A 26,680-nucleotide genomic window follows, 5' to 3' on the forward strand; every position below is an offset into this window, starting at 1 on the left:
TTATTACATTTTATAAATTCATGTATTTCATGTGTACTTTTTTTTTGCAACAGTTTTACCACTCCCTTTTCCACACCAATTCTTTAACCCTCACCATGTTTAAGAACCGGAAAGAGAAGCAAGTCTTGTACGAAACACTAGCAGGAGTTCAAGACGTTGGTGAACTACCAGTGACGAGTTTGAATATTTACTCAAGTTACAACCATGGGTTAGATTCTGGAAAAGAAAACTACACCACTTACGACATCTTTGTTGCCCATGTGTTCAAGATTTTGCTTACATACATCATTTTCGTTTATATGAGGTTGTATGATATGCATGAGTTGATTTTACACATGGTTGAGTTACTTCGCATTTTACGTTTGGATATCAGATACTTGATCAATGACTATGTTAGGATTAATTCACTTCTGTACTTTCAAAATTTGCTCACTGAGATTCTGTTTTATTGGCATGTTGGTAGTTCAATACCAGGGATTTTCTGGAAGGTGTTTAACCCTTGGTCTGGTACCCCAATTGGACTTGATAATTTTTTGCAGCACATTCCCAAATCCAACACACCTTCTTCACTCGGTTTAGTTTTACATTATCATCCACCATTGTTGAAACCCCCACCAGAGATGCCTCAACCTTACTTGGACTCTGATCGGAAAATTCAAGTGCCACAGAAGAAAGATGTTCAATATGCGATAGCAATACGAAGTGAATATTTTGCGCAATATCAAGCTCACGTTGCTTCTGAAAGAGTAAGGTTATTAAGAGAAATTGGCCAGTTCATCACCTGGTGTTGCTTGGTCCCAACCGTTGAGACTTTGACTATTGTTGAAAAGAAAGCCATCTGCTGGGAGGAGGAAGCGGATTTTATTGATTCCATAAAAAATGCGATATTGGTAGAATTGGTTGCTTTGAGCAACACTTGCGAGCCCGAAGAGTTGAACAAGTTAAAGAGGTTATTACCGCAAATCGTGGTTATAAACAAATTCTCAAAGGCAACGTACACAGTAAATGAAAGTGAGATTGAAACCTACGAAGTAACACAACAAGAAGTCACTTTGGATGATATTATCACATCTTACCAAGACCAAAGAACTCTTACTGTTATTCTTTGTGATTCGCGTGTTAGGACTACTAATTACCAGGTTGTGACATCAAAAGCAGAGGACTTAAAAGCAGATGATCCAGAGTTTAACAATCAATTTCCACCTACGCCTGAATATATCATTTCACCGAGAAACACTCGTGGCGTGAGCCATCTGCTTGAAGGTTTTGCATGCATCGATGAAGATCCCAATGTCCTGAATATGACGGTGGTTCACTTTTTGCACCTCAAATTTGGCTTTCCATTCTTTTCAAGAATGCTTTATCATTATGTATTAGAGAAGCCGTATACCCCACCAAGTAAGGATGAACCACAGGCTAATAGCACTTTTGTAAATGATATTACTCGTTAGTGGGTGTGTATTAAAGGCCACAATTGTTAAAGCATGTTAAGAGGGGGGACTGTGTGTGTATGTTATTTTTCGCTAAGTTTTACCATTCTCGTATTTATGTATATAGTGCGTTGTCTAATGAGAAAAAAACTATCTCGCACGAGAAAAAGATTCGAGAAGCAACTTTTCCTTCCCACACACAGCTTTTGCGAACTCTACTGATAAAAAAGCTATTCCTATTACGAACCATCGTGAGACCCCTGAGACTACGTGTTAAATATGAAACAATGTCTCGGAAGGTTATATAATATCTACCTAGCAACTCCGAAGTTGTATCAATGTTACACCAATAAGCAACTTATCAACAAGTACATCCAAACTCATAGCCACAACACGTCAATACGACGCTTCACCACATACCATAGACTAAATCAAGAGACAAAGGGAAAGCACTCTTCAACGCAGAATAATATCAATGATCCGAAGAAGAAGACTGATCAATCAAAATCGGCCACTAGCAGTGATACTCCGAAGCGACCTAGTCTTAACGTGCTCAATAATGAGTTGAGCAGCTCAATTGTCCCAGGTGAAGCTAAAGTTATTCCCGAAGGATCCAGCAAGGATGACTTTTTAACTGAGATTTTTGACAATTTAGAGCCATACATTGACACATATGAGGTATTTAAACGACTCACAGAAGCGGGGTTTACCGAAGCACAAGCTGACTCAATCATCAAGCTACTAATTTACCAATTGAATTCTAAGTTGTCTAAACTATCCACAATATATGCTCAAAAGCATGAAATGGAGAGTGAGCAATATTTATTTGAAAGTGCTCAACAGGAGATACTAGTTGACATAACTCGAAGCCGAGAGCAGCATATTAACGAATTGATTACCTTGGTGAACATCTTGGAACGAGATTTCAACATCATATCTGATGAGCTAAACAAGGACAATTTAAGACTTCGCAATGATTCTCAAGTTGCCATTCATGAACAAAAGTCAGAAAATACCTTGAATGTGAAGAAGCTATTTTTACGAATTCAAGAGACAAATCACAAGATAACTACTGAATTGAACTCTGCAATCCGATCCGAGATTGAAAGTTTACGATGGTACTTGTCTCGTTGGGGATTGATTACATTATTGGTTTCATTATTTCTTGCCAGTTTGATCTTTTTCAGCAACAAGTTCAAGAATGAAAAGAATGAAGCAAAGAAGGAGTTTGTTCCATTGGTTATTCGTGAACCTAGTGAGTATGATGAGGATGATTATCATACAGATTTAGATAAATCAGATCTAGAGTAGAATAGTGTGTAAAAACGAATAAAAAAATGCCGAAGTTTAATTTTGCTCCAGCCGAGAAATGACATAGCAATAGACCACTTATTCTTCTTGCAACTAAACTCAACTAAAGCTTCTCACCACAATCAAGCTGCCATTAACACATAATGTCCGAGAGCTGTGAGAAAGATCTATCGCAAACATGCAAGGCCAAAGCATGCGCCATCCAAGATTGCCTTCAAGGAAACGGATACAACGAAGCCAAATGCACAAAATACATCGACGCTCTATATAAATGCTGCAAGGAATTCTACGAAGAACATGGCCCTGATGCCAAGAGCGTATGCTGTCCCAAATTCAATTTACTACAATTGAAATTAGAACAACGATCATTGGGAAAAATCGACGCCGAAATGATCAAACAAGGTAGAGCATAAATGAGGGTAAGCTCACATATAGAATACACCTCTCTCTCAATAATATACATTTACTATAATCCACGAGGAATGTATGTTTAGAACCGCGTAGTCAATTCATCAGAAAACAAATAGACACGAACAAAACAAGGCTGGTAAAAACATTGAAAAAAGTTGATTTATGGCATTTACCCGAGCACGAAAGTAATCACAGAGTGATTGTAGTTAATATGTAGAAGAAGATACCATATAAACCGTGACTCTAATGGGCGCCAACAATTAAAGACATTGATGAGGAAAAGAAAAGAAGAAAGAGGAAAGTGGTATGGAAAAGAATTTTTTTTTTTTTGCAGAGACAGAGAGGTGTTTGGTGATGAGACGAGAATAGATTTGGCAGCCCACACACGACCAAGCATTCTACAGTGACTTCCGAATTGGTCTATTTACATTGAATCCTTCTATTTACTCTTACGATTCTTATCGTACTCCATTGTATCAGGTAAATATGCTTTAAACTCTAGAAAATTGCAACGTTAGTAAAAACTGCTTCAAGGAAGGATTATGTTTGAATATACATACCTGATTTATCATCGAGCCATAGATACTGTCCACTGACATTCTTTAACGAATTATCAGCCTTGACACTATTCTCAAACTCTTTAATTGCCGCATCCAACTCAACAGGTTTCATACCAGCATCAAGAAGTTGTTTCCTCAACATGGCAATATGTAATCCCATTTTGAAATCTCGTTTAGCAACTTCCCTACGTTCTTGTAACATGACCAAGTCCCTTTTCTTTCTCTCTTGCGCATAGTTCAATTGTTGTACTTGAAGCGCTTTTAAGTTGATTGCAGTTGTATCATGATGAAGTTTTTCAATCTTGACTCGTTCTGAGTAGTTGTCAATGGCAAGATACGCAAGGGCAAACATGGCTAATAGGCCTGTGATTTCCCTTATGGATCCTTCATGGGCACTTGATGATGATGAGGAGGAGGAGGGCTGTGGTGACGAGTGAGGGGTTGCTGTAGATTGTGGTGGTGTGTGCAGCGTGTTATTGCTATTGTAAGTTTGAGGAATTTCACCTGAATTGAAATGCGATGGTGGTTTGCTTCCAGAGCTTAGGTACCTGGTTAGGCCTATTCTTGTACTGGTTTTGATCATGGAGGGAGTATGCTTATATGATTGTAATCGTATGGCTGATGAAACGTGGACCAACTTTATTTTATTTTATTTTTTTTTTTATTTTCCTTTGGTGAGTCGATATTGCGGGTTGCAACATTGGGTTACGATAGTTACACTGCTTCAACTCAAATGTATATACTTTTTTTTTTTTTTTAAATCTACTCTAAAAACTATTCTACTATGCAATCTACTTCTTATCTTTCTTTTTTGATAAGAAATGCAAATTGTGTAAACTCAAACTTGAGGAGGTCCTTAAAGGAACTGCAGCTAGTCTATCAGAAGCACTGCCTGATAAATTACTCGATGCTTCACTAGAAAGGTTAGGACTTGGTACTCGAATATTCACGGGGCTTGTGGATAGGGAATGGCTAGAAGAACCGGCATTACCAGTGCCACCAGTTGGTCGTGATCCATTGCCTCCTGAAGCAACTAAATTATTTGATGATTTACGTGATGAAATCAAGTTTGATATATTGGTTGCTGACACGTTTCGGGAAATAGATGGTGATGTGTTGTTGGAAGATGAACGAGAGCCGGATTTGCGCATACTAGGTCCTCTTTGTGGCAAGCTTGGTCGAAGTGATGAAGATGAGCTGTTCTGTAACAAATTTCGATTCACTTCTTGCAAATTGATGTGTGAATTGGGGGATGGTGGTTCGTATGCTGGTGCAACATCATCATCACCAGAAACTGTACTCTTCATAGCTTGACTATAGGAAGGAACTCGTGATAAATCACTACTACTGAGGACGTTGGCATCGGAATTAACCCTTGATAGGTGCACTGGTGGTGTCACCATATGGTCTTGTAAAAAGCTTCTGTTCCTTGGAATTCCACCAGGTGTACGACTAAAGTAATCATTACCTGATAACGAACTAGGAGCTGAATGCTGATGCGACTCCTCATCGTCCAAATTGAAAGTTGCTCTACCATTTCTAGAGCTGTTCTGAGACTGGCTCTCTGCCTCTTGAGCTTGTCTTTGTAAGCTCAATTGTCTCAAGTTTTCACTCAATGCATTCGAATCTAAAGGTGACATTGCAAATTGACCAACATCGCCACCGTTGTAGATACCACCTCGGCTTCTTGGTGTTGAAGTACCTGAAGTTAATGGAGTCTCAATAGGAGATACATCCGACCATAATCGATCATAGATGTGTTGATCATACACTGGTGGAGCCACCAACCCAGTAAGCGAAGTGTGAGAATTACTAGCTGAGTTTGCAGCGCTACTATTAGCCCTGTTATCTAGTCCACTAAGCTGATCATATGAGTCACTAGTAAATAGAATATCCTCCTCATTATTCTCATTTGGCACAGTGGAATCAACATCATGTTTAGAACTAACGGTGACAAATGGAGAAATAAACAATTGAACTGGCAACGATGCTCTCAACTCAGATACATGGTTATCAGGGTTAACCAATCCAATACCAAACTTCAACTTGTGTCTGACTTTAACGTGTTGTTGTAAATCAACATCTTGACAACATTTTGATAAACTTGCAGGGATACGTAAAAAGGTTTCAATTTCCCATTTATCCATATTGAATGTATCGGGATCTGGCTTGGGAATCTTTTTGGAAGCAATTACTCTTTCAGCTTGATGCATTGGTGGTGTATTTCCCACAAAGGAATAAAACTCAACTAGCTGAATTTTAATCTCACCCAAAGTCAACCCTTTGAGCAACGGAACTAGCATCATACTTATAGGAGTTCCACTTCCAATAGCCAAAGCACGTGTGGGACAACTTAGTGAGTACTCCACCTTTTTAGGCCAGGTGTTATCAACAGCAATAGTTTCAGACAATTCAACAGCATCAGTTGTCAAGGTTCTAACCACACGAAGATGTTTCTTTGTTACCAAAGTGCTATGGAACTTTCCTCGGTCAATAATAGCTTCCAATCTATAAACTGACGAGCATCCTGGTAATCCTTCAATTGATTCGGGCATATCTCCTGGCAAAATGGCACTAAATGGGATTTCATAATTACCTTGAACTAACACATGATTAGTAGATCCACCAGACACCGCTGTTCGTGGTACGTTAGTTGAGCTGCTGCTTTGACTTGACAATAAATTGTGACTTGATGAGGACAATTGGGCCAAATTTAATCCACTTCTAGACCTCAAATTCTTGAGGGATGTGGAGGAGTTATTTTTTGATAACAGTGGGGTCGAGCTTGCGTTGTTTTCATACATGTGGTCAAAATATTGGTTAAACTCATTGGAATCCCAGTCATATTCATAAACCTTTTTTGAAAAATTCAACAATTTCCTACTAGTTCCAGCAGCAGCAGATGAAGCTGATGTTAAATCAGCACGTAATTTTAAAGTCGCATAGAGTCGAAGGGTAACCTTTTTGATAGTTAAAGGCTCATTGACTGATAAAGCAATGTTTCCTGACAACAAAGCTGATGCGGCCTCATGAGGACTTCCTTTCAAAACAAGCACATCGTGTTCGAGATTCTTTAAACGAATTTGAAATAAGGAAGTGGACTTGGAAGTATTATGCTGTTTCTTTAACATGATGAAAGGATGTGGTTCAAGTTTCGTCGCGTGATGGGGACTTAATTCGGACTTTTTTAACGACTGTTGATGAAGCCACGTGTCAGGCGAGTTGGAGATAGGCTGTTGGAAAAAAAAGTTAGACTCTTGTATCGGAATAGGCAATCTTCGGACAAGTTTGATAGCAAGAGAAGATTGTAGATTAGATGTGGTCTTTTTTTTATTGATATCAAAATTTTGCTTTTGGACTATAGATGAAGTCGGCAGTTCATTGTTGAGACAATTTGCATCACAAAAACAATATCGACAAAAGCAAAAAAAAAAAAAGAAATTTCGTCATCAGGTACTCAGATGAAGATGATAAAGAGAGCTTTATGAAATTAGATAGGACACGAAGAAGGGCTTGCGTAATCGTATAATGGAGCTATGCACTGTTCGAAGCCTCTATTTGCCCAAGACGTCAAAGAGCTAAGAAGTGGCGTATTCTGCAAGGCGTCGATGAGGACAAAAGTACAGTTTCGGAAAATTTCTCGCTGCAAGATAGAGCCTGCTGTGTGTTACTTTTCACCGTGATGAATTAATCTCTGCAATACTATAAAGCAACAGTCTAGCCTCAATCGTGCTCTATAAGATACAGTTAAAGCTATCTTATTCAATAAAAGACATACTACTAGATCCTCATCCCTTTCGCATTCCAATGATGTAATGTCAATCCTAAAAGGGTAAAAAGTTTTTCCGTGTCGTAAAATTACTTTTTGTTTCATTTCTTTATAATTCGGACTTAAATCTCCGGAAGAGGCGATGACTATTGAGTCATAGAGGAACAATGAAATGGCACAGGTGGTAGATGGGCTACTCTTGTCTATTTGGAGCTCGATTTCAAAGGAATAGCAAGGAGGTGTCGAACCTGCAACAGTGTATTCTTTTGCTACAAAGCCCTCATGGGCAGCTTGAAATGGTCGCATTTCATTTCAGAAGTGGAGGGTTTCTACAAAAGTTGTCGAGGGAGGTACGTTAATAACACACCTTTACTCGAAGCAGTGACGACTGAGTGAGTTGTGCTTTGGAGATAAGAATTTAAGTCGACTTAACTAGCAGTGCTGTCTTAACTTTAGCGAAGGACTAAAAGCTGACAATTTGACTTGTTCTAAAGAATAAGCAACAACCAAAACAATGCAAACAAATTACAAACAACAAGCAATCTCACCACATCAAAGTCCTTAATTGTAATAGCCTTTCGTAAAATACATGAAATTACGAAACAAGTAAAAAAGAAAAGTGGGCTTGTTGATTAGACTTACGCACTAGCCAATTGTTGTCAACCCGGTTGATATACACGCGTCTGAATCTTAGTTGTCATCTGCTTTGTTTCTTCTTGCTGTCCCTATTAAGTAATTAATACCAAGCCATTTTTTTTTCTTGTATGACTTATCTCCTAGTTAAGTCCGGTAAATATCACAAGCGTGATATGACCCCCCCCTGACACCCTTAAGAGTCTAACCAAAACCTCCTTGGCCTAGTATAGTGAAAAGTGCCAATCGCGTAAATTCTTTTTAGACTGCGTAACTCTAGAGCCAGCCTCGTTTGTTTTTTTTTTCCCCCGAGATTCTGGTTTTGTGGTTGAAAAGCGAAAAAGAGTATTTTGAATTTTGTTCTTTTTTCAGGTACACTTCTTGACAACCAAGCACTTTTAGAAATTGACCCTAGATCCTACTTTAGAGAAAGCTAGTGGGAATACCTAGCGCAATGTAGCTTCTATTTGCAGAATGTTGTTTGATTTGATGTAGTTTTTTGGAATCTGAAGTTGATTTCATCTGTGCTGTAGTAGAGTTAGCTAAACAAAAGTATTCAGAAACTGTAAGGGTAAAGCCAGTCAGATGTTGAATGCACTTCTAGACCTGCTTTTCCAAATTCAATAGCAGTACGGCACGATCCACTGCCCGATATGATATTTCCGAACTACCAACTCTTTACAAGATTTGCGTCTATGAAAGTTACACAAACCGATAAAGCACACAAAAGCAGAAGACAAGAGATTCTATTTTCAGATAACAAAACCAGCCATCTTCTCATTCAAAGTACAACACAATACAATACAATACAATACAACCCAAACAAACATAAAGTTACAGCACATCAAAAGAAATCTCGCCATTATTCATTCCAACTAACCTTTGTTTCAGAAGCTGGTTTTAGAAATGTAAACACTGAAACATTACAAGTTTCAGCACATTAGAAATAATTTTTGTTTTGTTTCATTCATCGTCAACTTTTTCAAAAACTCAAAAGTCAAACAGAGCTGGCTTCACCCCCAAAAAAACTCATCAAAACCATCAAGTACATTCGTCAAGGAAAGGGTTTTCGTTTTTGTTTACATTTTCATCTATTATATTATATTATATCTTTGCGTCTTCTTTTTTTTTTAAATTACTTGCATTTGCATACTAGAGGAAAAGCTGAAGCTCAATATAAATACAACCATATCCCATCACTGTTCTTTTTGAAAGTATACTTTCATTCCCCTTTTTATCATCAAAAAGTCACCACCCTCTTTTTTGCTTATACCTATCGTGGGAAAAGGAAAGCAAAGGAACCTTTTCTTCAACAGAGTAACCACTTCCATCAACAACCCCATCACAACCATCACCAGTACCACAAACACCTCAAAAGAAAAGAATTCATACAATTCTTCACTCACCCTAGTCTATCATTAATCACTCCTTTAAATTTTTTTTTTGCATATTTTCCAGCATAGTTTTTAGTCCTTTGACTTTACACATATTTTCAATTCCAATTCCAATTAAAAAGAGGTCTATTTCTTTACTTGAATGTTAAAGTGAAACCTTTCTTCATCTAATTTTAATCATATTATCCCTAATTTTAGTTTGCATTTTATTTAACACAGTTTTTGGCTTTTGCTAATTATGAGTTACAATCCAACTGAACCATTGCCTTATGATTCATCCGATAATAGTCTTATTTATAATCCGTTTTCATCTTCATGTATTGATAAGGGGGAAGATGAGGATAAGCAGGAGTGTCTTGGAGGACAGAGTTCTTTTCCATTGAAGAAAGCTAGGAGAGTCGTTTCTGCCAATTCGTTATCGGCATTTTTACAAAGAGCAAAGAAGGAAAAGAGATTTGGGAGCAGCAGTAGCAGCAGAAGTAGTAAACCAAGTCGGTGGTTTAGAGGAAATGTATACGATGGCACTCATAGTGTGGGAAATGTGTGCAATTCACAGGAATCGTCTCCATTGTCTTCTGATTTGGAAAGTTTACCTGATTTGACTGATGATGATGCTGATACTCCAGAAACTACACCAATTAAAGCAAGTCATAAGTTTACGTTTCTAGATACAATCTCACCAGGAAGGAAACTTGTATTTAGTGGCTGTGGACAGCAAGAAGAGTCACTTCCATCAAAATCAGCCGGTGAATCCATCTTTGACGTTCCTGAACTAGTTCATCGTATACTTCTATTTGTTGAAGCACAGAATGATTGTCAACCTCGTGAACATACCCCAATTAGAAGAAAACCATTGAGTTATAATCATGCATTGTTGATTTATGGAGACAAAGAGCTGGCTCAACAAGCAATGGCCGAGGATAATAAACAACAAAAGCAGGAACAACAGCAATACCACCACACCCCTTCCAATCCTTTATTCAATTGTCTTCTTGTTAATAAACTATTCAATAGGATTACGAGGGAGATACTTGCAAAGACATTTTACTTTTCCAACGACACTCAATTTCAAAAATACATTACTGCTATTAGTTCACCCAATATAGTGTCTACACCTATCCAATTCCAACCACAACTGTTTAATCTACATAAATTATTCCACAGCAATCAATCCTTATTCAACAAGGCAATATGCAATAACATCAACTTCCACAACTTAACCTCATTTGAGTTGTTTATGTGTCCTAAAATATATCCATCATGGGAAATTTTCCAAACATGTGGACAAAAGCTAAAAACACTTGTAATTACCGGCTCCAAAACCATTGATAATGACTTTTGTTTCATGATTAGTCAATATTGTCAAAATCTAACTCATTTGGATCTACGTGCATGTGAATTAATTAGTGATTCAGGATTATATCAAATTGCAAAAACCAATCATAATTTACAACAAGTCAATGTTGGTCGTAAAAATAAAGGATATTTAATTAGTGATGTTTCGATTATGCCATTGATTAAGAATAATGTGAATTTACATACATTGGGACTTGCAGGTACATATATTTCTGATGTTGTGATGTGGCAGATGGGTCATTCTTTAAAACTGTTGTCGCGATTGTCGTTGAATAACTGTCCTAGATTGACTAATTCGGGATTGACTCATGTGTTGAATCAACCACATGTGTTTCCACATTTGACAGTATTGGAATTACGGTTTAACCTACAATTAACTGATTTAACAAGTTTAATTCATTTTAAAAATAGGAAAACATATCAATATTACCATCAGAGAGAAGGGGAAACAGAAGCTAGTGCATATGGAGAGTTGTTGTTGGTTGAGTTATGTGAGACTCTTATGTATAGAATGAGACGACAAGAGTTGGATCTTGACAAGTTGATTTCAAACAAGATTATGAATGATATTTTGTTTTGGATTAATGATCAATGGGAGAATGATGGTGATTTATCTTATATAGACTTGTTAAATAGCAGAAAGAGAAAGCGTCAATAGATGATGATCTTGGGATGGCAAAAGGTTCTCTACGTAAGAGTAGTCGTAGTACTAGCACTTTACTTGTAATGTATTTGCTGAGTTAGCGCAAATAGCAAAGCTACTCCTGTCCCAACAAAATTATTTTCTCCCCCCGCAATGTTTTGCATTGATACGAAAAATATAAATTTGCGGTTTTGTATAATAATGATGAGACCACATTTGCATAGCAAAAGTAAGAAAGAGCAAAAAAGTTTAACATTAAGAGACAATGAAGGCATAAACAGACGATGCACATCACTCTTAATTGTAAAGCTGTAGATTGTGTAATTCTTAAATGTGGAGAAAGAGAAAGAGAAAGAGAAAGAGAGATGAATGCATTGTTGATTGCTGAACTACGACAGGGGGGTGAATGTGTGTGTGTGTGTACATTATATCTGAGGCGGGACTGTGGAGGACAAGATTTTTAATTTATAGTATGGGAAAATGGGGCTAATGTTAAACAAATGAGAGGTCTAGAACCAAATGACAAAACAATAGAGAACAAAGAAAGAAAGAAAGAAAGTAAAGTTCTATTTGTGCAGTAAGCATAATAATAATAGTATTGACGTGTAAATGTGTTCAAAAAAAGAAATAGTATAGTATAGGTGTACTGTATATAATTGTTGTATTTTGAAATTTAATGAAATTGGTAAAACTAAAAACTAAAACAGAATCAATCTCTTTTTGTGTAAACGAATACAACTTAAAACTTTATACAGAAAAATCTTTAAATATAGATTTCTAAAGATACCCTATTGCTTTTTTTTTCTTGATCTACCTACTTCTTATCACCCGAGGTTTCATATATAAAACAACAACACACTCGCTTTCCATCATCATCACCAATTTAACTGCCAAACTGTGAACCTCATCATCCCCATTCAGATCAAAAGAGATTCCAGTTATCCCGCTAATTACCGAATGCCCAATATGCCACTGAAAACACTAAAACAGCAACCATCAAAGCTTGATCTTATAGATGATACTACACTTACGTCTTTACCTTTCCCACCACCACCTCCAGCCAAACGAACATCGGCATCAGCCGCCGCAGCCGCAGCTGCAGCTGCATCATCATCATCACTGAGCTCATCGTCTAATGGCTCTGTTGGAGCAACCGGAGATCGACGGCTGTGTAAGTTAAACACTAGTCGTTCTAGACAATTAAACACAACAGGATACAATGACCAAGTAGAGTCTGAATACGTTGGTGATTTAAACTTTCACACTTTTGGCGAAGCCAATGAAGTTGAAGAAGAAGAAGAAGATGAGGATTTGTACGAATATTCATATGAAGAAGAAGATCCTATAGTTTTAGTGGAGGATTATTTATCAATAAGGGAGGAATCTCCGTCATACACCACCTTCGCCTCCACATCCACCTCCACCTCCACCTCGATGAAGCCATCTGAGAGGACTACTACGTCTACACGTTCACCTAGCCCCGATCATCATTTACTACGCCAGCAATCACTAGCCAATTTCAAGAAAAGAGTCCTATCTACCAGCTCAAACAACTCAACCGATACCATAATACTACAACCAGAGGAAAGAGTGGATCGAAAAACAGACTACCAGAGGTCCACTTCAGCAACTAATTCACCTGCCTCGCAGTTACAACCACAACCACAACCACACCCACAGCGACAACACTCAGATGATCTCCAAGCCATATTTGGAGACTTGCCATCTTTCCACCTTCTCAAACACTGTGATTTATGTGATAAACCACTATATGAGATATCATCCATAATCAATGCTAAATCAAACTTGGATTTAAAAGAATTTGTATGTGGTGATTGCATATCCAATTATGAAGTGTTTATGGCTGAATTTGTTCAGGAACAACAACAACAGCAACAGCAAAAGAAGAAACGGGTTGATAATGATGCTATTTTGGAACCTGCTTCGAAAAAGATAAAGAATACAAAGTTTTGGCATGTGTTGAATCATATTTCGAGCAAGTATAATATCAGAAGAGAAGTTGTATGACAAAAATAGAGGAATACATCTACACGATAGACTGTTTATCCCACAATTTATTTCTAATGGATATTTTAATACACGTAATATCACTTCTATACCTTTTCCTGCAACACTTCGTCCATCGCTGGCAAACTAGCTCCTTCTAAATACTCTGTATCCAGGTGGTCAAGATTACTCTTTGGCCCTGAGTACACCCTATACCCCCAAGTGAAATAATAAACCAAAGACAAGATCCACACTCCAACATTAATCACAACTGTGTAATTCATTGAATCTTTATCAACCTTTTTTGAATCGGGGAACATCGTCAATACGATAATAAAGCTCAACCAACAACTAGCAACTACACATATTGTTGTACTTATCCATTTGCCAAAATAGAATGGGCCTGGAATAAACTTTTTCCTTCCATATGGCAACAAGATTAGTACAACTGGTGCTCCCCATGCAAGACTATTTGAACAAATTGCCAATGAGAATAAAGCACCTGAACCAGCAGAGCCATTAATAAGTACAAGCAATCCCAAAAGCAATGCTAAAATACCAGCAAATATGGATGCTCTAACTGGGATTTTGATCCTTGGGTTGACATACTTGACATACCGGTAAACCACAGGCAACCCATCATCTCTTGCAAACGACCAGATTTGTCTTGATAATGCAATGGTAATTGAGATAGCCATCAAGTATTGTCCCACGGAAATGAGGGACATAAATGCCACGGCCCATTTTTTCCCCAATGCATCATATATGATCTGTGCCATGGGTGATCCAGTTGAAGTGTTCAATATCCTAGCTACGTCGCCATCTTTGATGCATGCAGCACAGACAATGACGACAAACCAGCCTAGGAACCAACATGCAGAAATGGAACCCAAAATTCCCACGGGCATGGATCTTTGTGCATTCATTGCCTCTTCAGAGCAATGAATCACCGAGTCGAAAGCGCCTATGGTCCATACTGCCGGTTGTAAAGAAATAAAGAAACTCCATCCAACGCTCCAATCTCTAGCATTTTCAAAATTACCAAAAATGAAACCTCGTGAGTTGAAGTTTGATCCGAACCCAGCTGGAACTGCAATTAAGAACAACAACACAAGAAACACATTAACCACAATTGAAGCAGTTTGTAAAGAGGCAGCATGCTTTGTAGTCAAACAAGCAACAATGACATTTGTAATCACACAAGCAGCGAAAACACCATAACATTTCCCATTGGTAATATCAAATTGTCCATCTTGAGAAATTGAAACTGCCGATAACACCTCCGTGGCGAAACCATAACTGATACTACATAACCCACCAATCAACCCAAGTGAATTCGAACACCCAATCAAAAAACTAAATGGAACCCTAATTGAATCAGGACAATAGTAATTTGTATAATAGTACAATCCACCACTAGTTGGAATGGCACTTCCCATAAAACTCATTGACACACCAACACAAAAGATGAAAATAGAAGCAATGAACCAACCCCATACTAAACCACCGGGACCAGCTTCTAAACCCTGGGCCAACACCGACGCGATACTGGGAAGCAAACCCATAATGGAGAAAGCAATACCAAATACTTGTAATGTCGAGTAATGGCGTCGTAATTCTTGTTTGTAACCTATTTGGTTAAGAAGATCTTCGTCGCCGGCATTGTGTTGGGGGTCGACTGCACGGACTTCTGAGCGTGAAGAGACGATGTTGTGGAGGTGTTGGTCTGTTTTGGATCTGATAGTCTCCATGGGGTGAATCATGGTGATGTTGAGTTTCTTGGAGGGAGAGTGAATCGGGGTAGCAAATTTTAGGGTTTACCTACGTTTTTATATTCATATTGAGTTATATATTGTGTCTGGAGTTATATCAGAATTTGTGGCTTTTTTTTTTTTATCAAATTAGCGCAAGATGCATATTAATTTGCCCAATTGTTTTACTTTGAATTTTGATAAGAAGGGGAGACGAGGTGTGGTTGGGGATATATGAAATTTGTTTTTGGAATAAATTAGGAGCCACAAAATAGATTGCAAAAAAAGTAAAACAGTTGTTGTCAATGTCAAATGAAAATTTGTCTTAGCGTTTTAAGATAAACCTGCATATAAAACCAATCCTTATCAGAAAAAGAAAATTAAAACTCTTTCCTCTTTAGTTCTCTTATCAATTAACTATTACGCATTAATGATAACAATAAAACATATTGATGTTTTATTCAAAACAAAAACCCGCTAAATGGATCAGGTGAGTTTCTTTTTCCTTTGTTTTATTTGTTCCGGTACAGGGGATTGATAACTTAGCGGCTTTTTGTTCCAAAACAAGCAAACCTGGACGCAAATTACAAATGGATCTTAAAATATGATTAGACAAAGACCATTTCCGTTGATACGTGAGATGGTGATTTCTTCAGATTATCGACCATCCTTTCTTCTCTTCTGCTTGATTAGTGGGGGGCTTTCTTTGGCAGTAATATGTCAAACTAAGCTTTTGAAGACCGCACGTGAATAACAGCACAGTTTCTCAACTACCCATATGAGCCTCTACTTTACATGTAACTGCATTAGCAGACTACAATCTCTCACTCATCCTCCAATGTTTTCATAGTGTACATAGCAATTTTGTGTTGCAGGTAGCGCCTCTCGCTGTCCGAAAATCGAGTGGCTATACGATCTGAACAGAAAGCATTACTCCTACCATCATCACGAAGCAAAAGAAAGGGGTATGGCACGACAACAGGATCCTCGACCGCAACTCCAACGATCAGCCACTACTCATTTACCAGTGCTATACAATCCACTCCTAAATTGCATATTCAACAATCCCAATCATTCCAAAGCTCCTTTCAAACGAGTCATTGATGAATTAAAAAACAAGCATAACCAGTATACCATTCTTGTACCTGCAGCTCACATCTTGAATGAGTTTCATGATCCAACGTCTGATGATTCTAGTACTAAAGTGCTATTGAAAGATTTGTGCTATAGTAATGAGGATTTCATTAAATCACACATTATTAAAACTGGTGCACCTGTATCGTCTACCGTAACTCCGATTTCAAAAGAACAGCTGGTGATTTACAATACAATGAGTGGGAAACAAGTACTCATTAAGAATCAAATGATCTACACTGGCAAAGGGTTTAAACGCAGTCTCAAGTTGAAGATCACATCAGTCCTGTACTTCAAGTCCTTTTGCGATTATTTCCCCAAGGGAGCTCAGTTTATGATTATCCATATCGAAAGTTCGCTCATTGGCGGGTCCCCTCCAATTAAGCCACTACCGCCATTGCCCACGCCAACGAGCTCCTCAGGATCTGTAACCCAGCCAGAAAAACTCAACAATGTCACATTTGAAAAGTTGTTGCACAATTTCCCTCTCCTATCCAGAGCTGTAAGTGACAAATTTTATCGATTATTCCATCATAATAATTTGCAGTTTCATCAATTAAGGACAAGAACTAGGAAAAAATTGAGTCATATCAAGGCAGAATTTAATAAAATGCAAGAAGAAGCTTATAAAATTATTCTGGATAGTGTACGGATTGAGAATCCCAATAGTGAACAAACTTATAATTTGCTAAATCACATTATTAGCACTTATCCGGGCTTAGATTTGAATAAACTTGTTCATGAGTATGTGGAGTTGAACTTGTATGATTTAATGTGGTCGCAATTGATTTTCCAATTCAATTATCCTAATGATGATAAACTAGAGTATGATCCCGAGGCCATAAAGCATCTTACTGCATCGGAATATGAACGTCTTTCGTGTTTGTCATTGAACCAATTGGACCTTCCTGTTACGAAACCATGGTTGATTAATGAACTACATCAGAGGATATACCTTGCAATACAAGAGTTTCGAAAATTGTCTGATCCTTCAATTGTTAACCTGACTATGAAGTCGAATATTCTTTACAAAACAATGGATATTCTATCACAGAGCAGGAGTGGAAGCGAGTTGGTCATAGATGCGGACTCTTTAATTGGATTGTTGGTGATGACTGTGGTGCATGCAAAAATTGATAATATAGAGGCCCATGTTTACTACATTAAGAACTTTGACGCAGTTGACAGATCTAATGATGGCCAGTTTAGCTATATCATGAGCAATTTGGATGCAGTTATTTGCCACTTATCTGAAAAGGAGTCATTGCAGTCTCTTACTACAAGCTCACAAGAAAATTTTGATTTATGGAGTGGCATAGTGGACCTGGATGTTGAGAAAGTTAGACGCATAATAGAAAAGACACCACTTGACCATGAACTACCGGCAAAGCATTGCTTATTGAGCAAAAATATCAATGGAGAAAGTGCACTTGGTTTTGCAATCAAGGCTAAAAACTTTGATATTTACAACTTGATTCTAAACACATCGATGTTATGGTATTCCATCGATTTTATCCTTTTTGACAAGAATGTGATAACTAATCAGAATCTTTTAATGACGGCATTGATTGAAGAGACCAATGAGAGGATATTGGATGATTTTTTGTCAACGATTACCTCCAATGCCACAATTAATGAACAAATTGCGTATTTTAATAGCCCTGATACCACAGGACGTACTGTTGGACACTATTTATTTCATAACCACCACCTAATTTCCAAAATTGGTCATTTAATCGAGTGGGAATTGAAAGATAACAATTCACATACTCCTTTATTTAGCTTGTGTCGGTGCTATGACCATGCAGATTATTTAGAGTTGTTGCAAGTTGGATTTGACGTTGTTTACAAGAAATATGGCAAGAAAGGTATCAATTTTGATAAACACATGGATAAATCAGGAAACTCGTTGCTACATATCATCTTGATGGGGATTCCACAAACACAAATTCTATCAAGAAAGGAAAACTTGGTCAATGTGAATCTAACAAACTTGAAGAACCTCACTCCGTTGATGTTGTATGTCAAGTATGGACGTTTGGATAACCTACGAGAGATTTTAAAAGATGATCGACTAGATTTCTTATTCCAAGATCGAAGGAGTTTCTACAACGTGTTTGATTATTTGAGCTTTGTCAGTACAAAGTCATCATCTTCAAAAGAATACAAACAAATTGAAAAGCTCATTGTTGATCATTATTTTGACAATTTTTTCCCTAATCATCGTCCAGAGAAACTTGCTGCTTTCAATGGGAAATTTGACTCCAATTTGAAAGAATGGGTGATTCATTTAAAAAGTGGAGATTACAGGTCTAAATCCCAGTCGTTGAAGTCAATAAAACAAGTGTTGTATGTGGAGAAATTACAACGTCCTTTATCGATTTTTCCTGATGCTGATCTAATTTGGCGTAATCATGCCATGAATGTTTCGACAAGTCCCATGTTTCAGAAATTGAGGATAAACAAGTTGAATGCGAAACTTAATGTGTTGTTTCAAAGCATGATGTTTCAAAATGAAGTCAATCCTGAGCAGCTTTTTGGTACATTCTTAGATGATGTGTCGCAAAACTTGTCAGTCTTGGAACAAAAACAAGTGATTCTGGCCGTTCATGAATCCAATAAGAAATCACTAGGTGAAATCAAGTTGAAGTTTAGCAATATCCAAGAAATGGAATTTTTCCTTGATTTTTCACTTCAGGATATCAAAAAGTACAGTTCTAATTTCAGTAAACTCTCCAAACTCATTTGCATTGGAGAGCAAAAACAGATTGATTTGAGGAATATTAAGAATTTGACAATGAGTCGTATAAATGAGAGATCATTCTTTTCAAAAGTGTTTATCATCCCCGAGTATTATTATCAACAGGGAAGTCTAGGTGTTTTGGCGGAATACATTGTCTGGATTGATATGATTAGTGATGAATTAATGAAACATTTCCAGAGAGTAAGCCAAGATATGAATGCATGGAAGAAATTGTATCATGAGATTTGCAACATTAATCTGGAATTGAAATCAATGGAACCAAATACACAAGCAGATCATCCAAATGGAACGGCGGCCCATCAAGCGGAAAGCGAGGTGGATGGTCTCCATCGTACTGGAACAAACAGCTCCTTGTTCTCAACATCTACTCATACTTATGCTGAGCTGATCCCAGACGAAAGTGAAGGATTGAATCTATTTGGTCTTGGAAGCAGTAAGCGCAACAGGTACAAGCGTCTAATCGTGTCAAAGGCAGATTTGGTGAAACAAATCATGAAGTTGAATATTGATATTAAATGGGAGTATGAGATTATAGCTACGCAAATCTCCAATTTTTTAACATTTAGATCACAGTTTTTGAAATTTGGAGTGTCTATGTATGTCAAAGAGGAGATCAGATGTCTAAAGGAAAGGAATTTGGAGATGAGGAAAATCTTGTATAGAGTAAAAGTATAGCATAGAAGACCTTTCGTGGTTTCATTACACAAAAGAGCAAAAAAATTTGGTGATGAAAATTTATAGAGGGGCGAAATATTATTCTGACACGTTCTTCCAATAAACCCCCAACAAAAATAGGACATTTTGATCTCAACTGTGCACACATAATAGCTAATCACACGATACTATGTCATCTGTTTCTAATAAAGATATTGCATTATCTATCATTGGCTTCTTGAAAGAGTCCGTTGCCAACAAGACCATTGCTGAAGATTTTGTGGAGTCGATGGATGTGGCAATTGACTGTATTGCTGATGCATTTGAAGTGAACAAAGATGATGATAAATCAGCCATTGATTCAAAATTTGGAGGTAAGTCATTACCTGAACTTATCAAAGCTTCATCTGGGTCTTCAGCTTCTACTGGTACTACCTCAACTGACACCAAGCCTTCCGATATTGTTGTTGATGAGACTACTAAAGAAAAAGCCGATCAATTGAAACTTGAAGGTAATAGATTAATGGGAGCTAAAGATTACGCTGCCGCCATTGCCAAGTATACCGAAGCAATCGGTTTAGATCCAACCAATGTTGTATACCTTTCCAACAGAGCAGCTGCATATTCATCAGCTCAAAAGCATGCTCAAGCTATTGAAGACGCTGAGAAGGCCATCAAATTGAATCCATCCTTTTCCAGAGCTTATTCTAGATTAGGTTTGGCACAATATGCCCTTGGAAATCCTAAGGAGGCAATGGAGGCTTACAAGAAGGGTTTGGAAGTCGAAGGTGATAACCAATCAGAAGGTATGAAGAAAGGTTACGAAACGGCTAAAAAGAGAGTCGAACAAGAATTAGAAAACTCAATCTCGACCTCCGGCGACAGTGGAGAATCTGGTTCAAGATCAGCTCCAGGTGGAGGTGGAGGTGGAGGTGCCGGTGCCGGTGCTGGTGCTGGCGGTATGCCCGATTTTAGTTCCATGTTTGGTGGAGCTGGTGGAGATGGCGGAATGTTTGCTAATTTAATGAATAACCCACAAATGATGCAAGCTGCTCAAAGCATGATGTCTAACCCTGGCGCTATGCAAGAAATGTTGAATAATCCAGCTATTCGTCAAATGGCTCAATCTTTGGGATTGGGTGGACCTGATGGACCGGATTTGTCTAATCTCATGAACAATCCTATGCTTAACCAGTTTATGGGTGGTAGAGGAAACAACGGTAATAGTGAAGGTGGAAATAACGAGTCGTGATAGTCAGTGTGTATAGAAGATAATGAAAGAGACGTTTTAATCGCACATAGAATTTCAAAGCATCGCCAAAAACGCGAGCAATCTGTTTGTAGAGTGACCAGTCTCTGATGCTTCTACGGACACACGTACTTGGTCGGAGATTCATTAGCTCCTTTCCCGCATTACTAAACTCGAAACCAGCAGCCTTACAGCCCTCATTTGACATTGACAAAATCAAGGACTTACCATTCAATGAAAAAATATCACTCGAATGGAAGCAACTAATTCCGTACAAAATCAACCTAAATAAAGAAGAAGTGCCTGTTCTTTTCCTTCATGGATTGTTTGGATCCAAGTTGAGCTTCAATAAAGCTGGTCGATTATTCAGTGAAGTGACAAAGATCCCCACATTTGCTGTTGATCTTCGGAACCATGGAGAATCTCCCCATGTGTTACCGTTTTCTTATACACAAATGGCTCAAGATGTTTACCATTTCATCCAGGAGCGGAAATGGGATAAGTGTGTGCTTATAGGACATTCAATGGGAGCTAAAGTTGCAATGCTCGTCAGTCTACTTTATCCAGAACTTGTACACAAGTTAGTGGTTGTCGATAACACACCTCATTCAATGCCATTGGATCCTCATTATAAATTAGATGTGTTGGGTATGTGCGAAGTAGAAGCTCATCCAGAGCTATACAAAAAAGGTTCCAACGGCAGAAGAGTCACTGAAGTGAAACCAATCAGCAAGTTTCTCTCCAAGTATGAAAAGAGTCCACTTGTACGACTGTTGTTGATGAGCAATCTACTCCTCACGCATAAAAATATAGCCAACCCACATGTGAAGGACAGATTAAAAGAGGTTTTCCGGATCCCAGTGATGAACTTTTGGAAACATGATATTATTAAATCTGTCGAATCTTGGCCGGATTTACCAACCAATTTTGAAAAATATACTCAGCCGACATTAGTTATGTATGGGAATCAATCACCATTTGTAAAGCCAGATTATTTCCCCGAGTTTGAGCGATATTTTACTGATTTAAAGTTTAAGGAGTTTAATTGTGGACATTGGATCTCCCATGATTTGCCTGGTGAGTTTGTGAACGAATTGGTTAAATTTATCTCCCCATTTTGGAAGAAGGGTGAAAATGAGAAACAACTGAGTAAAAAGAAACTAAAGCCAAGGCCAAGGCTCTCTTAACCAGGAGGGTACACTTCAGGACTAGATTTAGACTAGAGTAACAGTAACAGTAACAAAAACGTCATTATTTTTTACACCTAAAAAGTTGTGTCTCTATTTCCAGTTCACAACATTTCCTCCAGAAACCAAAACTTGCTCGTCAATCTTCTTTTCAGGCTCATTTTCCGTCCTCTTCCAAGTCTTGATTTCTCCTTTTGCCGTATTCAACACGTATGTCCTCAATCTTCTCACGTAGCCGCCATATCCCCCGTATCCACCTAATCCAACACCACCACCATAACATAACCAAATCTTGTTATCATCTGTAGGTGATTGTTCTTCATCCAATAAGCAATAGTCATTACAGTGATCATGACCCACACTTATCGCCGAAACACCAATGCTATGGAATGCGTCACGCACACCAGAGTTGTAGTTTGGAGCAATGACACCTTCCCTATGCTCACCAATGAGAGGTTGATTGGTTTTCTTAAATTCTGGTATTGGAATATGGAAAAAGGCCATTGATAGATGAAACTTGTTTTTAGATTCTCCATTTTCTGTAGATTTCTCCTTTTGAAATTCAGCAATTCCATCTTTGATGGATTCTGCCTCTTCTTTCATATAAATCAATTGGTTTTCCTTGATCCAGTCGTACCCAGGAAACACTTTTTTATTCATGCTGTAAGCATGAGAATCAACAAAATAAAATGACAAGGCTACCGATGACTTAGTTCTCCCTTGTACTGTGGTTATGTAGTTTCCATATCCGTCAACTGACTCGGGTCCCATGGCAGCAACACTATAAGGGAGATCGGAATATAATCCCATCAACTCTTTGGATCCTAAGGAACCCTCGGCGTCATGATTTCCCAATACAATTGCAAACGGAATTTCGCGTTCGATAAACGGACTCAAAGCTTTGAAAGCAGCAGTTTCTGAATCTGGTGCACCTGACCCAAAAATTTGATCACCTGTTAATACGACGAAATCTGGCTTCTCAATATCAAGAACCTTGTTTACAAACTTCAATGTCCGAGGATCTGCTTGGCAGGAAGATGCTGAGGATGCTGGTTCAGGGTTGAGACATTTCCCAAATCCGGTTGAGAAATGTAAATCGGCAACTTGAAGTATTTTGAACTCATTATTATCATTCATAGCCAATGGCTTGCTGTACTCCTTCTTGTAGTCAAGTTTTGGTCCTCGACGATAGGTTATAAAAGGTGGAATCTTAACTAAAGTGCACACATCTCGGATTGGTGACTTTATCAACTTCCAATTAGGTCTGGGATCAACCGCGTCGTATCCAAACAAAACATCAAATGCAGTGATCACGTCTTTGCTAGTATGTGGTCCATATTTAGTCCAAATACCATGCGACTTGTATTGCCATCCACTTTTTGTCAACTCTTCTTTGCTCGGAATGTAGTATACCCGAGTCAAGTCATCTTTGCTTGAAACCTTTGCTCTTTTGTTATGTTTTTCGTCATCATCGTCGCCATCCTTTGTAGAATCTGCCTTGGCTTTATTTTCGTCAGGCTTCTCTGGGGAGCTCTTTTCATTCATTTCTTGAATCTTATGGCTAGCTTTCGACGAATCTGGCGTGGATCCATCAAGTACCTCATCCTTGTTTTGTTCGACTAGGTTGTCCTGAGATGTCCCGTCATAAACCTTTTGCTTATGATAATCCTCTATCACATGTTTTGGCAACTTGAGTTTCCCATTTCCTTTAATTTTTGAGTCGTTTTCGGGGTCCAGGATGGCAATATCAAGAATAACTTCATCGGGTAATTGTGACTTGCTCAACATCCTCTGGTAGTTGGCATGATTTATCTCTTTTACGGAGAACATCTCCTTCTTAATCCAAGACTTTCCAAGACATAAGTCCTTCTTTAATCTGACCCACCCTCCTTCGTACTCAGTTAAGTCACCATATTTCCCTGCATCGGGATTTGGTTTACCACAACTTGGATTCTTGGAGTTGTAAAAGGGACAGCTGTTGATGGATATATCTAGAAGGAACACGTCTGATGGTGGCTGGAAAAAGGACGGTGCCGTACTGGCAAACAAATCATACGGGACATATTTGTTAAGATCAACAATTTGATGCTTGTTGGCTAGAAGAAGCAACACCAATGCCGTGAGTAATAGTATCACAACATACAGGAAGGACCTGCATAGCCTTCTAGGTAGCATGTTGAATGAAAAAGGGAATTGGCGGTTGAGGGAATAAGAGGGGATAAGAAACGAAAAACATCGCGAGAAAACGAACCAAAAGTGCAAACAAAAGTACACAATTAGTACCGGCTTGATACATTTTGCAGTAGTCAATAAAATACACCCTTTTCACCATCATATCTTATAAGTGCATATAATAACAATGTCGGACTACCCGGGATCTAATAATGAAGACTTGTCACTACCTAAAGCAACAGTTCAAAAGATTATTGCTGAAATCTTACCCAAGGACATTGCTATATCTAAAGAAGCAAGAGAAGCAATAACAGAATGCAGTATTGAATTTATCATGATGCTATCGACCCAGCTGAATGATATTGCCGAAAAAGAGGCTAAAAAGACTATTGCTTCAGATCATGTGGTGAAAGCATTGGAAGAATTGGATTTTAACAACTATCTTGAAATAATAAACAAGATCCTCAGTGAACAAAAGGAATTATTGAAAGGAAAAGAAAAGAGGAACAATAAGTTTCAAAGCTCAGGATTGAGCGAAGAGGAATTATTGAGGCAGCAAGAAGAGTTGTTTAAAAAGTCGAGGGACCGTCTTCAAAGTCAGTCTGGTTCGCCACCACATGAGACAAAGCAAGAGGAAAGTTCATAGAATGATGTGATGTAATATATATATTCACAAAGTGACATTGATGTAGTATATAGTCGTTTAGACAAAATGTAAGCTTTGATCAGCAATAGCTCTCCCATTACCTCCATCAACCCAAAACAATCTCGTACAAGATAATCAAAATGTTCACAGCGATCAACGGTATCCTTAACAATGTTCGTACTGCACTTATTAGATTGATCAATTTTGTTTTTATGGATCCTTCGCTGCTTTCTAATCCCGTGTTGAACTGATTGAATTGATTCTGTATATTGGCATTAGCATTTGATGAAGCTGTTGTTGATCCCCATCCAATTCTATTCAAAAATCTATCTTCACTTAGAACAGCTATCCCGTTGATGACCAATACGATGACGTAGAATAATTTCCCCAAGCCAAACATTGTTTTCCAGTGGTGATTGTGGATAAAGTTAGGTGTCTTTCATCAAAGGAGCAATTTTTTTGTTGTTGTCAAATTGGCACTACCAAGTGTGTTTTCAACACGACAGACATCCGTACATGGAAGGATCGAAAAGGAACGATGGACAAGGGACACTGGGCAAGGAGCGTATTCAAAAGGCCAGTTTTCCCTCAAGATAAGATACTCTTTAAAGATGAGGTAAGCGGTTAATCTTCTCCAGGTGTATGAGGACCACCAGTTGAATAAAAGGTCTCTGGTTAAGCTTCACCATTTGTCCGAATCAACTCTGCTTTCACAACTCTTCAACCGCTAAGGATCATCTAAAAGAAACACTGGCCAGACCTACACTTCTCCACAAACTTGAAGTTGTACATTGAAAAATTTTGCTAAAAAAACGCGCCAATTTCTTGGCTAGTTATACCTCAACAATATGCCAATAATGATTGCATCTCTACATGAGGAGCAGGTCTATATCTCTCGATCCTGCTGCAAAAAATAACTATAGTATCTAATCAGAAATTCCGAATGTGGAAATCATACCGCTAGCTTTTAACAGTCTTGTGCATGAAATGGTTTTGTGCTTCGTTCAGAATTTCAAAATTTTACTTAAAGTCCGCTTCCCCACTCAATTTAAAATGACGAAAGCACCCCTGCAACGGTTTGCTTTATTTTCTTCATTCCATGTTTTATGTGTTATCTGTGTAATAAAAAAGCAATTTATCTGGGGTAAGTGTTTTTCCTTATGACACATTTAAAGTTTTATAGTGCATTTCTGAAAGTGGAGTAGATTCGACAACGCACCATGATTAACCATCAACAAAATTGTTACAGCAAATTGAATTTTAAGTTTGAGTATCAAACTTTATGGTTTACAGTCAGCCGATATTTCGGAGTTTGAAAACAAACGGTCTTTTGAGATATATAATACAACTTTGGCATATTTTATTCACATGAATATTATAGAAGCTAGATGAGAGCTTATGCTGCTGTCATGCATTACGCATCATCCAGTTGGAGGCTTTTTTTCCCCTTCAAATCTGTACTGATGGCTCTCAGTTCAGACGTGTACCGCTGTTCTCCGTAGTGGGGGAATCTCTGCGAACTAAAAACCAAAATTTAAATTGAAAAGAGGGGCAGATAAATGCTGCAAAAAAAAAAAGTAAAGACAAAGACAAACTTCGGCCTGTTCTT

At 38.1% G+C, this 26,680-nt stretch overlaps 13 protein-coding genes across 13 annotated transcripts; 9 read left to right on the forward strand and 4 right to left on the reverse strand. All coding sequences in view use genetic code 12, as the record gives it.

Annotated features, from left to right (window-relative positions):
* Positions 1-95: 95 nt before the first annotated feature.
* Positions 96-1,451, forward strand: I9W82_004713 (uncharacterized protein; the record flags this gene model as incomplete). The annotated part of the gene is made up of 1 exon (XM_067693813.1): positions 96-1,451. The coding sequence occupies one exon, from the start codon at positions 96-98 to the stop codon at positions 1,449-1,451; it is 1,356 nt and encodes a 451-aa protein (XP_067546196.1).
* A 258-nt stretch (positions 1,452-1,709) lies between these two features.
* On the forward strand, positions 1,710-2,741 carry I9W82_004714 (uncharacterized protein; the record flags this gene model as incomplete). The annotated part of the gene is made up of 1 exon (XM_067693814.1): positions 1,710-2,741. One exon carries the CDS (start codon positions 1,710-1,712, stop codon positions 2,739-2,741), a length of 1,032 nt encoding a protein of 343 aa, XP_067546197.1.
* Positions 2,742-2,884: 143 nt separating this feature from the next.
* I9W82_004715 (uncharacterized protein) lies at positions 2,885-3,154 on the forward strand (the record flags this gene model as incomplete). Its single annotated transcript, XM_067693815.1, has 1 exon — positions 2,885-3,154. One exon carries the CDS (start codon positions 2,885-2,887, stop codon positions 3,152-3,154), a length of 270 nt encoding a protein of 89 aa, XP_067546198.1.
* Positions 3,155-3,591: 437 nt separating this feature from the next.
* ROD1 (Rod1p) lies at positions 3,592-6,843 on the reverse strand (the record flags this gene model as incomplete). The annotated part of the gene is made up of 3 exons (XM_067693816.1): positions 3,592-3,650; positions 3,713-4,270; positions 4,557-6,843. 3 exons carry the CDS (start codon positions 6,841-6,843, stop codon positions 3,592-3,594), a joined length of 2,904 nt encoding a protein of 967 aa, XP_067546199.1.
* A 2,903-nt stretch (positions 6,844-9,746) lies between these two features.
* AMN1 (Amn1p) lies at positions 9,747-11,522 on the forward strand (the record flags this gene model as incomplete). The annotated part of the gene is made up of 1 exon (XM_067693817.1): positions 9,747-11,522. One exon carries the CDS (start codon positions 9,747-9,749, stop codon positions 11,520-11,522), a length of 1,776 nt encoding a protein of 591 aa, XP_067546200.1.
* Positions 11,523-12,473: 951 nt separating this feature from the next.
* Positions 12,474-13,535, forward strand: I9W82_004718 (uncharacterized protein; the record flags this gene model as incomplete). Its single annotated transcript, XM_067693818.1, has 1 exon — positions 12,474-13,535. The coding sequence occupies one exon, from the start codon at positions 12,474-12,476 to the stop codon at positions 13,533-13,535; it is 1,062 nt and encodes a 353-aa protein (XP_067546201.1).
* Positions 13,536-13,621: 86 nt separating this feature from the next.
* On the reverse strand, positions 13,622-15,265 carry I9W82_004719 (uncharacterized protein; the record flags this gene model as incomplete). The annotated part of the gene is made up of 1 exon (XM_067693819.1): positions 13,622-15,265. The coding sequence occupies one exon, from the start codon at positions 15,263-15,265 to the stop codon at positions 13,622-13,624; it is 1,644 nt and encodes a 547-aa protein (XP_067546202.1).
* A 967-nt stretch (positions 15,266-16,232) lies between these two features.
* Positions 16,233-19,838, forward strand: I9W82_004720 (uncharacterized protein; the record flags this gene model as incomplete). The annotated part of the gene is made up of 1 exon (XM_067693821.1): positions 16,233-19,838. The coding sequence occupies one exon, from the start codon at positions 16,233-16,235 to the stop codon at positions 19,836-19,838; it is 3,606 nt and encodes a 1,201-aa protein (XP_067546203.1).
* A 169-nt stretch (positions 19,839-20,007) lies between these two features.
* SGT2 (Sgt2p) lies at positions 20,008-21,069 on the forward strand (the record flags this gene model as incomplete). Its single annotated transcript, XM_067693822.1, has 1 exon — positions 20,008-21,069. One exon carries the CDS (start codon positions 20,008-20,010, stop codon positions 21,067-21,069), a length of 1,062 nt encoding a protein of 353 aa, XP_067546204.1.
* Positions 21,070-21,176: 107 nt separating this feature from the next.
* I9W82_004722 (putative hydrolase) lies at positions 21,177-22,253 on the forward strand (the record flags this gene model as incomplete). The annotated part of the gene is made up of 1 exon (XM_067693823.1): positions 21,177-22,253. One exon carries the CDS (start codon positions 21,177-21,179, stop codon positions 22,251-22,253), a length of 1,077 nt encoding a protein of 358 aa, XP_067546205.1.
* A 93-nt stretch (positions 22,254-22,346) lies between these two features.
* Positions 22,347-24,428, reverse strand: I9W82_004723 (metallophosphoesterase family protein; the record flags this gene model as incomplete). Its single annotated transcript, XM_067693824.1, has 1 exon — positions 22,347-24,428. The coding sequence occupies one exon, from the start codon at positions 24,426-24,428 to the stop codon at positions 22,347-22,349; it is 2,082 nt and encodes a 693-aa protein (XP_067546206.1).
* Positions 24,429-24,612: 184 nt separating this feature from the next.
* NCB2 (negative cofactor 2 transcription regulator complex subunit) lies at positions 24,613-25,071 on the forward strand (the record flags this gene model as incomplete). The annotated part of the gene is made up of 1 exon (XM_067693825.1): positions 24,613-25,071. One exon carries the CDS (start codon positions 24,613-24,615, stop codon positions 25,069-25,071), a length of 459 nt encoding a protein of 152 aa, XP_067546207.1.
* A 106-nt stretch (positions 25,072-25,177) lies between these two features.
* Positions 25,178-25,471, reverse strand: I9W82_004725 (uncharacterized protein; the record flags this gene model as incomplete). Its single annotated transcript, XM_067693826.1, has 1 exon — positions 25,178-25,471. The coding sequence occupies one exon, from the start codon at positions 25,469-25,471 to the stop codon at positions 25,178-25,180; it is 294 nt and encodes a 97-aa protein (XP_067546208.1).
* Between the last annotated feature and the right edge of the window lie 1,209 nt (positions 25,472-26,680).

Source organism: Candida metapsilosis (genome assembly GCF_017655625.1).
Source record: "Candida metapsilosis strain BP57 chromosome Unknown scaffold7, whole genome shotgun sequence".
Lineage (NCBI taxonomy): Eukaryota > Fungi > Ascomycota > Pichiomycetes > Serinales > Debaryomycetaceae > Lodderomyces > Lodderomyces metapsilosis.